The 10,374-nt window shown below is 47.6% G+C and overlaps 1 protein-coding gene across 1 annotated transcript; it reads left to right on the top strand.

The window, feature by feature from the left end:
* The first annotated feature begins 2,806 nt into the window (after positions 1–2,806).
* On the top strand, positions 2,807–9,166 carry NDUFA4 (NDUFA4 mitochondrial complex associated). The gene is made up of 4 exons (XM_030550664.1): positions 2,807–2,953; positions 4,551–4,639; positions 4,989–5,049; positions 8,935–9,166. The coding sequence occupies exons 1-4, from the start codon at positions 2,912–2,914 to the stop codon at positions 8,989–8,991; spliced, it is 249 nt and encodes an 82-aa protein (XP_030406524.1). The 5' UTR covers positions 2,807–2,911; the 3' UTR covers positions 8,992–9,166.
* Positions 9,167–10,374: the final 1,208 nt, after the last annotated feature.

Here is a 10,374-nt window from a genome sequence, read left to right as displayed (position 1 = left end):
ATCATACACTAAAGGCTCAAGACCCAGAAGGCAAATAAAAAAAGAACGTTTATTTGATTAGTAGTAGTGTTATTACCGCACTACCGCAGCACCCAGGAGCCCGTCACGCACCGAGCCCAGTTGTGCTAGGTGGCTGTAGAAACACAGAACTTAGACTCTAAGGGTATGTCTACATCTACAATTTTGCAGCGCTGGTTGTTACAGCTGTATTAGTACAGATGGAGTTTGGAGTCACATGGGCAAGTCACATGTCTCTGCATGACTTAGTTCTTTACAGGTAGAGCAGCCATTGCTCACATGCTACCTTGAATGTTCCCAGGAAAGCTTTTCATATGTGGATTGGAGTTTCCCAAGGTCCATTGTCAGTTAAATGTTTCATGAATGGGCACTTAATCTAAAGAGTTCCTTCTCAGAAAGCTGGCCAAATGCTTCACTGCATTGCTACTTAGAATCAAATACACTGAGGGCTTGTCTACATCAGAAAGTTGCAGCGTTGGTGAGGGAGTTACAGCGCTGCAACTTTGAAGGTGTACACATCTGCAGGGCACCACCAGCGCTGCAACTCCCTGTTTGCAGCGCTGGCCGTACTCTCGTTTTGTCTCGGGTGTAGAGGATCCAGCGCTGGTGATCCAGCGCTGGTAATCCAATGTAGACACTTACCAGCGCTTTTCTTGACCTCCGTGGAAGGAGGAAGCCTCTGGTAATCAAGCTGGTCTCCTTTCCCGGTTTGTTCTCTCGTTCGCGGAACCCCGAGCAAGCAGGTCTCCTTCCCTGCGGTTTGCTGGGTGGCTCCGGGAACGCGAGAGCAAACCGCGGCGAAGCTGGTCTCCTTTCCCGGTTTGCTCTCTCGTTCCCGGAACCCCGAGCAAGCAGGTCTCCTTCCCTGCGGTTTGCTGGGTGGCTCCGGGAACGCGAGAGCAAACCGCAGCGAAGCTGGTCTCCTTTCCCGGTTTGCTCTCTCGTTCGCGGAACCCCGAGCAAGCAGGTCTCCTTCCCTGCGGTTTGCTGGGTGGCTCCGGGAACGCGAGAGCAAACCGCGGCGAAGCGGGTCTCCTTTCCTGGTTTGCTCTCTCGTTCCCGGAACCCCGAGCAAGCAGGTCTCCTTCCCTGCGGTTTGCTGGGTGGCTCCGGGAACGCGAGAGCAAACCGCGGTGAAGCTGGTCTCCTTTCCCGGTTTGCTCTCGCGTTCCCGGAACCCCCCTTGAAGCCGCCCAACAGCGCTGCAGTGTGGCCACATCTAACACCACTTGCAGGGCTGGTTCCTGTAAGTGTGGCCACTCTGCAGCGCTGGCCCTATACAGCTGTACTAATACAGCTGTAACAACCAGCGCTGCAAAATTTTAGATGTAGACATGGCCTGAGGGTATGTCTACATCTACAATTTTGCAGCACTGGTTGTTACAGCTGTATTAGTACAGCTGTATAGGGCCAGCGCTGCAGAGTGGTCACACTTACAGCAACCAACGCTGCAAGTGGTGTTAGATGTGGCCACACTGCAGCGCTGTTGGGCGGCTTCAAGGGGGGTTAGGGGAACGCGAGAGCAAACCGCGGGGAAGCAGGTCTCCTTCCCCGGTTTGCTCCAGTGTTCCCCGAACCCCCATGCAAGCAGGTCTCCTTCCCCGCGGTTTGCTCCAGTGTTCCCCGAACCCCCTCCATGCAAGCAGGTTTCCTTCCCCGCGGTGTGCTCTCGCGTTCCCCGAACCTCCTCCGTGCAAGCAGGTCTCCTTCCCCGCGGTTTGTTCTCGCGTTCCCCGAACCCCCCTGCAAACCGTGGGGAAGGAGACCTGCTTGCACGGGGGTTCGGGGAACGCGAGAGCACACCGCGGGGAAGGAGACCTGCTTCCCCGCGGTTTGCTCTCGCGTTCCCCGAACCCCCCTGCAAACCGCGGGGAAGGAGACCTGCTTGGGGGGGATTCGGAGAACACCGGAGCAAACCGCGGGGAAGGAGACCTGCTTGATTACCAGAGAGGCTTCCTCAGGTATGCTGGGATACCTGCTTATTCCACGGAGGTCAAGAAAAACGCTGGTAAGTGTCTACACTTGATTACCAGCGCTGGATCCTCTACACCCGAGACAAAACGGGAGTACGGCCAGCGCTGCAAACAGGGAGTTGCAGCGCTGGTGATGCCCTGCAGATGTGTACACCTCCTAAGTTGCAGCGCTGTAACCCCCTCACCAGCGCTGCAAATTTGTGATGTAGACAAGCCCTCAGTAAAGCTCTTGGTTTGAAAAGCCAATCTCCGGATTCTGCGGGGAGGAGGGTTTTTACTGGCTGAGACACGCTATAAAAGCTAAATCTGAGCACGTGCAGGAGCATTTGCAGGACTTGGATCCTCCCATCAGTGGGCTCCAGGAGACACAGTGACAGCCAACACTGGCTAGGAGGCGCCAAGCGCAGGCGCAGCGGGACTACCTATTTTTAGAACCTCGGGCCCCGGGGGAAGCGATTTTGATGTCTGCCCAGCCCCGGTGTGGGCGCAATCGCTGCAGCAGAGGGGCAGCCACTTCCCCACCCACCACCAGTGCAGTAGTCAGTCAGCGCATGCGCAAGACTCACCGCCTCCTCTCTCCCCCGCCTCGTTCAATTGTATAGGTGACTAGGAAGTTGCCTGTTTTCTGACTAGATGCTGCAAGTCCTGGGGAGACGTAGCAGTAGAGGGGATGTATAGATGAGTCCAGACAAACCTCTCTGTAGGGTCTATTTGTTCGCGGCTGAAGCAGCGCCGCCTCACTACGGCAAAGTGAACGCAGGCAGCCTCCAGGGCAGCCCCATCTGGGTGCCTATATCTGGCACCTGCAACGCAGGGTCCTTCAATGACATTGGGCCTTACAGCGGGCTAAAGACGAGACTTTCCTGAGAGGCCGAGTCCGGGTCTGCCAGAGCGCGAGACCCCCCGACCCAACCGTCACCATGTTCCGACTCATGTTCAGTCAGGCCAAGAAACATCCGAGCGTGCGTCCCGGAGCCGGGCGGTTTGTGGGGGAGGGGGAGGCAGCTGGAGCCGAGCGGGTTGCGGGGGAGGCAGCCGGAGCCGGGCGGGTTGCGTGGGACGGGGAGGCAGCCGGGGCCCGGACCGAGGGGGGAGCGGGGGGTGTGGGGGGGGGCTTCAGCGCTATAGGGCTCGGTTGGCGGCGGGACTCTCCTGGCAGGGGACTGCGTGGGCAAGAATCCCGCCATCTGCCGCTCTCATGCTTTAATCCCTCCGCCGGGGCTCTCCCGGGAGAACTGATCACCGAGGAGCTTGACGGCCGCTCGAGCCCCAAGCGGTTTCCTGCCCTTCCCCGCCCCTTCCCGCTGGTTCTAGCTTCTTCCCGGCACCGCCTTGTTGTGACAGCCCCTTCTGGAGCCCCATGTGAGCCTGGCGGGGCGGTGCTGCCGTCGCCAACGTCCCTCGGCGGAAGCTAGGCATGTATCCGCGGCCCTAGAGTTAGATTAGTTTAGAGGCCCAGCTCCCCGTTCCCCTTCTACAGCGCCGGGCCTTTCCAAGCCCAGTCATGATAGTCACGTGCTTTTTTTCAATCCGTTGTCTTGCCTTTCAGAACTAGTGTGGCTATCGCAGGTGCGGGCAGTGTAACCCTAGAGTCAGAGGATTAACTTCTGCCTTCTTCTGGGCATTGTGGGGCACTTGGTAGTGGCACGTACCTGTCCCTACCTGCTCCTCCTGAGAAGCAGGATCTGGCATTAGGACACCCTGCAGGCATGCTGGGTCCTTCATGACTAGGCACTTAAACTACTTATGGCCAGGACCGGCGCTAGGGGTTTGAGCGCCCTAGGCGGACGGCAATTTCACCGCCCCGCGCGCTGGTCCCGCTGCTCCGCTGGAGCTGCCGCAGTCGTGCCTGCGGAGGGTTCGGTGCTCCGCGGCTCTGGTGGAGCTGCCGCAGTGGTGTCTGCGGGAAGTCTACCAGAGCCGCACGAGCAGCCGACCCGTCTGCAGACACGACTGCGGCAGCTCCACCGGAGCCGCGGAGCACCGGACCCTCCGCAGGCACCACTGTGGCAGCCCCACCGGAGCCGCCTACCGCCCCCTCCAGCAAAACGGTGCCCACCATTTATTCTGGCGCCCTAGGCGATTGCCTCGGCTGCCTAACTGGTAGCGCTGGCCCTGCTTATGGCTTGGCTACACTTGAAACTCCAAAGTGCTGCCGCGGGAGCACTCCTGCGGCAGCGCTTTGAAGTGCGAGTGTGGTCGCAGCGCCAGCAATGGGAGAGAGCTCTCCCAGTACTGCAGGTACTCCACCTCCCTGAGGGGATTAGCTTACAGTGCTGGGAGCACCGCTTCCAGCACTGGGGCACTGTTTACACTGGCGCTTTAGAGCACTGTAACTTGTTGTGCTCAGGAGGGTGTTTTTTCACCCACCTGAGGGAGAAAGTTGCAGCGCTGTAAAGCGCCAATGTAGCCAAGGCCTTAGAGTAAGGTCCTTCGGTGGGGTGGCTCAAAACTGGTGAGCCAGATGTGATCATTGGGCAAGACTTCATTTCCAGCCTTGTTTTGTAAGCGGCATTGTTTGTTCTAATCTCTCATTCATTTCCAAATCTTTTGTTCTAGTTGATCCCTCTCTTCATCTTTATTGGAGCTGGAGGTTCTGGTGCAGCCCTGTACCTTATGCGCCTGGCAATGTTCAACCCTGATGTCTGGTAGGCAGTAAACTTCATCTGTGTGTGTGTGTGTAAACACACACAAAAATATATAATTTTCAAGCAAACTTTGTTTATGAAAAGTTTGGCACCCCACGTTTCTAGGTGAGCTTCAGTGTGCTTCAGAGTTGAGTCTGAAGGACTGCATTTCTGAATGAGGAAACTGATTCCATGCTTATGAAGTACATTTTGGAGACTACTTACAGTATTGGTAGCTTTATGTGGAAACTTGTCAGAGACAAGCATTCATGTTCTTTAAGTAACTAAACATCAGTTCTATAATATATAATGCATGTTAAAAGCAGTGTGATTTATACCTTCTGTTATATTGTTGTATTTCTCTTTGTAGTTGGGACAAAAAGAATAACCCTGAACCTTGGAATAAGCTGGCTCCTACTGACCAGTACAAGGTAAGAGGCAGAAAGGCTTTTAGCCATTAGGGCATTGGCTAATCTACAGATGTATGTTATCTGTGGTCTGGCTACTTCTGGAGGATCAGCTCCGTGTGAGATACCAGTGAGAGGTGGTGCAGGGAGGACTGAATATGCTTCCCCTGCTGTCAGTTTCCCACCCAGGTTTGGACTGGGAATCAGCTGTGGAGTGATGACTTGATTTGGGAGGCAAGGCTAGATTTGAATATTAAAATGAGACTGCCTGTTTAGATATTACCTTTGCTTGGAGGCAGGAGAAGTCTCATTACCTAAGGCAAAACACTGAATGAAGAAAGTAGTGCTGACAATAAATATTTGTTGTTCTGTATCAAGGAATTGAAAATAAGGACAAATATGCTACTCAGTAGTCAGTGTTAAATTGATATTGGAGGGAGGAGAGCAAAAGCTTTGGGCTGTAAACTACACACAATAGATGTCATGCTAAAATCACTTTTGGAATCCAACTATTTTGATTTCATTACTACTGCAAAAGTTTTTTAATTTTTTTTATGCTTCTATTAGGATGATCAAATAAGTACAGTAGAACCCTGCTAACTTGCAGAGAGAGGGGTATTTATAGCACACAGTTTGTGAATAAACAAAAAAAATCAGTGTACTTGGACAATTATGCCCCATTTTTTTATCACTTAGTACTGTAGGTTCCATCATTTAACTGGAAATCTTACATTTGCACTCTTTGTTATCAGTTATGTTAATGGGAAACTGTCATAGGTAAATGCTTTTATTTGATGCTAAAAATGTGCTATAGGTTCGTGTGACAGGTTGGATCACAGAAACCCCCTAGGAGCTGCCAGCTCAGGACTCCAGCAGCCTGTCTTGCTGAGCCAGACATTCCCGTCTGCTCCGACAAAGACAAAGACACAGGGTCTGAATTACTTGCCCCAAAACTGCAGGTTTACCTGAAAGCAGCTAACAGAAGTGTGCTTGTCTTTAACACCCAGATGCCTAACGCCCAGTGGGGTCTAAACCCAAACAAATCTGTTTTATCCTGTATAAAGCTTATGTAGGGTAAATCCATAAATTGTTGGTCCTCTAACACTGATGGAGAGAGATGCATGGCTGTTTGCTCCCCCAGGTATTAATGCATACTCTGGGTCAATTAATAAGTAAAAAGTGACTTTATTAAATACAGAAAGTAGGATTTAAGTGGTTCCAAGTAGTAACAGACAGAACAAAGTAAGTCACCAAGCAAAATAAAAAAAATGTGCAAATCTGCCTAATCAAACTGAATACAGGTAATCTCACCCTCAGATGCTTGTCAGTTTTTTCCTCAGACTGGACACCTTACAGGCCTGGGCACAATTTTTTGCCCTGGTACAGATCTTGTTCCAGCTCAGGTGGTAGCTAAGGAATTCTTCATGATGGCGCCTCTCTTTTTGTTCTGTTCCACCCCTTTATGCAAAAAAGATATATAAGATGGGAATCCTTTGTACCTCTCTGGGTTTCCACCCCCTCCTTCTCAATGGAAGGACACCAGGTTAAAGATGGATTCCAGTTCAGGTGACATGATTGCATGTCACTGTAAGACTTCATCGTCAGCACACACCTATACAGGAAAATTTACAGGTAAAACACACCCATCTGCAGACAGTTGTCCTGGTTAATGGGAGTCATCAAGATTCCAAGCCACCACTAATGGCCCACATTTTGCATAATTACAATAGGCCCTCAGTTGTAATTCATATTTCCAGTTTCAGATACAAGAGTGGTACATTTATACAAATAGGATGCTCACACTTAGTAGATAATCTTTGTAATAATACCTTACAAGAGACCTTTTGCATGAGGCATATTCCAATTAAATTATATTCACTCATTATCAAATTTTTATAAAATCATATAGACTGCAACATCATAGTTGGTCCTCCTACAGAAGTTACACTGTTGTTCAGAAGTGTTCCCAGCCTGTACTGGCACAGGAAGCAGAAATCTCAAGGTTTACCATATTTGGTCCTATGTATCATTAGCATTTTTTCCTGGAAGTGTTGCTAAAACAACTCGTGTTGTGGAAACTAAAGTAGTTGAAAGTATTGGAAATTATAGATACAGTGGGTGATGGCATTTAATTCTGATAAACACAATAAAAAGTTCCTTTTTAAAGCAGATCTCTAGGGAGATTTGTCAAGGAAAGCAACTCTTTTCCAAACTAGATATGCAGAATCTCAGGATTATAAAGATGGAAGTGTGTAGTGAGAATGAATGTGTTTATGCAATCTTAACCCCTTTGTTCTAGTTTCTGAGAACTTGCTAAAACTTCCTGTTTGGTCTCTGACCAAAGGTGACTTACTTTAAAATATAGTTTAAAAAAAATGGCTCCAGTGCTTTAAATTCAAGTTGCAGGGTTCAAGCCAAGATCTGTATGCAGTACACTTTTCACTGTATAGCTCAAGTGAGCCTGTATATTTTAGCTGTACAAGCTGAAGTCCTGATCCAAACTGATCTGGGTATATTCCTGAACCCATACAACTGAAGTCAGTTCAGCACAAGCTTGCGTGCACATATCAGCTTGGTAAGTCAGGACTCATGAGAAATGGTAATTGTAGTAGTTTTTTTGTCAAAGGACTGTAAATATTCAGATCTTTTCCCTGTAATGCTCAAAGCCCTCACTAAAGAAAGTGCCCATTTCCCTGTCAAATTTAAACTTTTTTTGTATTTCCAGATATTCTTGCTGGAGGGCTGCTAAATCTTGTGAATTTTTTTTTAACCCAAGAGCTGAATCACTCAAATGTCTCCAAAAGCTTGCTTTTGGATAAAGATAAGGCCTGTAAAACTTCACTTTGAGTTTAAAAGTGATGACTGATAGCGTATCCATTCTAACACTGTTTAAATACCTCAGTTGTAATGGTTACTGCCACTCCTGCTGTCCTGAAGTCACTGCTTGCTTATCTAGTCAAAATGTATGTTTAACAATGTCTTATTGAACCTTGGATGCTAAAATATGCCTTAAGAGTCACTATTTGACCAGTACTTATTTCATTGTCATGTATTCTCTAAGTTCTTAATACAAGATGAAGGAGAGAATAGATCTTCTACCTATGTTATACTGTCCTGCACTGCAATGACATTTATTTTAAGACTGGTCCAGATTGTGATCTGAGCTACAATCTTTGAGCCCAGACCACTTGGTAGCCATGCGGCTTTTACTAATACTGTTCTAAAATGTTCTCTTGTTTACTTTATGCATGTTCTTTTCTGTTTATGTATTGCTGTATTTAGTGCTTCACAATTCTCTCAGTTAGCAACATCTGGTGTATGAATAAGGCTGCTGTACATAGTTGTTCGATCTTACCCTTGATTTTTTTTTTCCCTATATCTTGGTCCTCGCACAATAGTATGAGGGATTATCTCTCTTCTATCTGTAAGGTCCTCTGATCATTAGGGATTGGCAACTGCTCTAAATGTATTACTCAATAGGATTATGAATCTAAATGTGGTGGCTTTGAGAATAACTGGTGTTGGAGTGAATGGAGGCTTCTTTATCGGCTCTCCATGGGGAGGGTAAGGAAGTTCTATGGGTTCTTGATGGGCAACAGTTAGAAAATGACTGATTTAAACTTTGCAGTAAAGCTCTCTTTCTGACTCACTTTAACTGAGGGCTCTTGTGGCATATGCTAGAAAGTATGTACCATCAGAACTTAAATTAGAAATTTATTTGAAAACATGCAGCTCTAGTGCTAAAATCCATCTGTGCACTTACTATAATGTCTCAAAGAAAACCAAGTAGTGTATATAGCAATAACTGTTTTCAGTTAAATTAGAAATAGTCATCTCCCCTAGTACAGACTTGGATCTTGTTCTGATCAAAACCCTCTCTTTTCCCCCTACACCCCCTCCCCCTCTTAGTTCTATTCGGTCAATGTGGACTACAGCAAATTGAAGAAGGATCGTCCTGACTTCTGAAGAACAAATTCTTCTCCCTTTACAAGCTGCACAGAATGAAGGTCTTCCAGAAGCTGTCCGCACAACTAATACACTTAATCATCCAGGAAGTGTTAATTAAGCTTGCCCTCACATTGCACTTTTAATCATGTGCTGGAAAGTAGCTTGTTGGGGCTTAATAAACATCTGAAACTTGTGGAGTGTCTAATGTTTTAGTTAATGAAATAGATTGATGCTGACACTGACAATTGCATAGTCCAGATGTTACCTGTCAAATGTTCAGGGAAAATAAAATTAGCATTTCTGCTAATAAAACAACCTCTGAAATAAAGCAGTTGGCTTTACTTTTTAAGAAAATATCCCTCCTTGAGAACAGTGATTAAACAATATCCTCTGTCACTGGTATTCTCAGAAGTTCATTGGCTCTGAGTAATACTATTCTGCAGGGTTCTGTATAGTAGATGGAAGAAATACAGTACCAGCAGCAAACTGTGTTTCAAGTGCAGATACCTATACTAAGTCTAGGCCTTCCTTTCACTGTGTGCTCTCTTGAATATGAAATGAGAGAAGGTAACTTTAGATCTCGATAGTTGCCAGACAAACTTGACTAACCAACAAGAAAAGATAAGTATTGCAGCTCCTTACAGGTGAGAGGCTCTTTTGTATGACCTTTCCTCAAACACAAGTGTTTACTAATTTGTCAGTGCTGGAAGTTCTTGAGTGTCATTTTTGAAGTATAAAAATGAAAACTGGTTTAAAGTGTAGTTATCACAGTTGTCAGAGATACAGCTAGATCTGATCCCTCAAGTTTCAGTGTACCTGCAAAAGCTATTGGCATTTTTGCATTTGGTTCCACTCTAGGGTATGTCTGCACTGCAAATAAAAACCCATGGCTGGACTGCATGCTGGCTTGGGCAGTCTGGCTGTTTCCTTGCAGTGTAGTTCAAACCCAAGTCAGCTTCCACAAGCCAGCCACAGGGGTCTAACTGCAGTATAGGCATACCCTTAAACAGCATCCTAGGCTATAGTACTCCTTGGGTCAACTGCTTCTCCCAGCAGGCCTTGCTTGGTTTGGCACCTACCATTCTCCTTTGGACTTTGTGATCAGTGGTTAACAATGCTTGGACAGCCTTCTCAAACAAAGGATTGCTTAATAAGGTTTAACAAAGCAGCCTTGGGTGGGACACTGCTCAGTAGGACAGTCACAACCCAAGGCTGGGGGTCCTTTGCACACTAAACTAGCCAAACAGGACTTTGGTTTTATTCCACTGATGAACCAGACACTCCAGTTTCCCAGTATCACCACCAGGGCCACTCCTTATGGGGATAAATGGTTATGAAAACCAATATCCCAGTAAAAGAAAAAGGTGATCCAGGTCAATATACAAGTCAGATCTTACCCAC

This window comes from Gopherus evgoodei, chromosome 2 (assembly GCF_007399415.2).
Source record: "Gopherus evgoodei ecotype Sinaloan lineage chromosome 2, rGopEvg1_v1.p, whole genome shotgun sequence".
Taxonomy (NCBI): Eukaryota; Metazoa; Chordata; order Testudines; family Testudinidae; genus Gopherus; species Gopherus evgoodei.
This window is presented reverse-complemented; position numbering and strand designations above follow the sequence as displayed.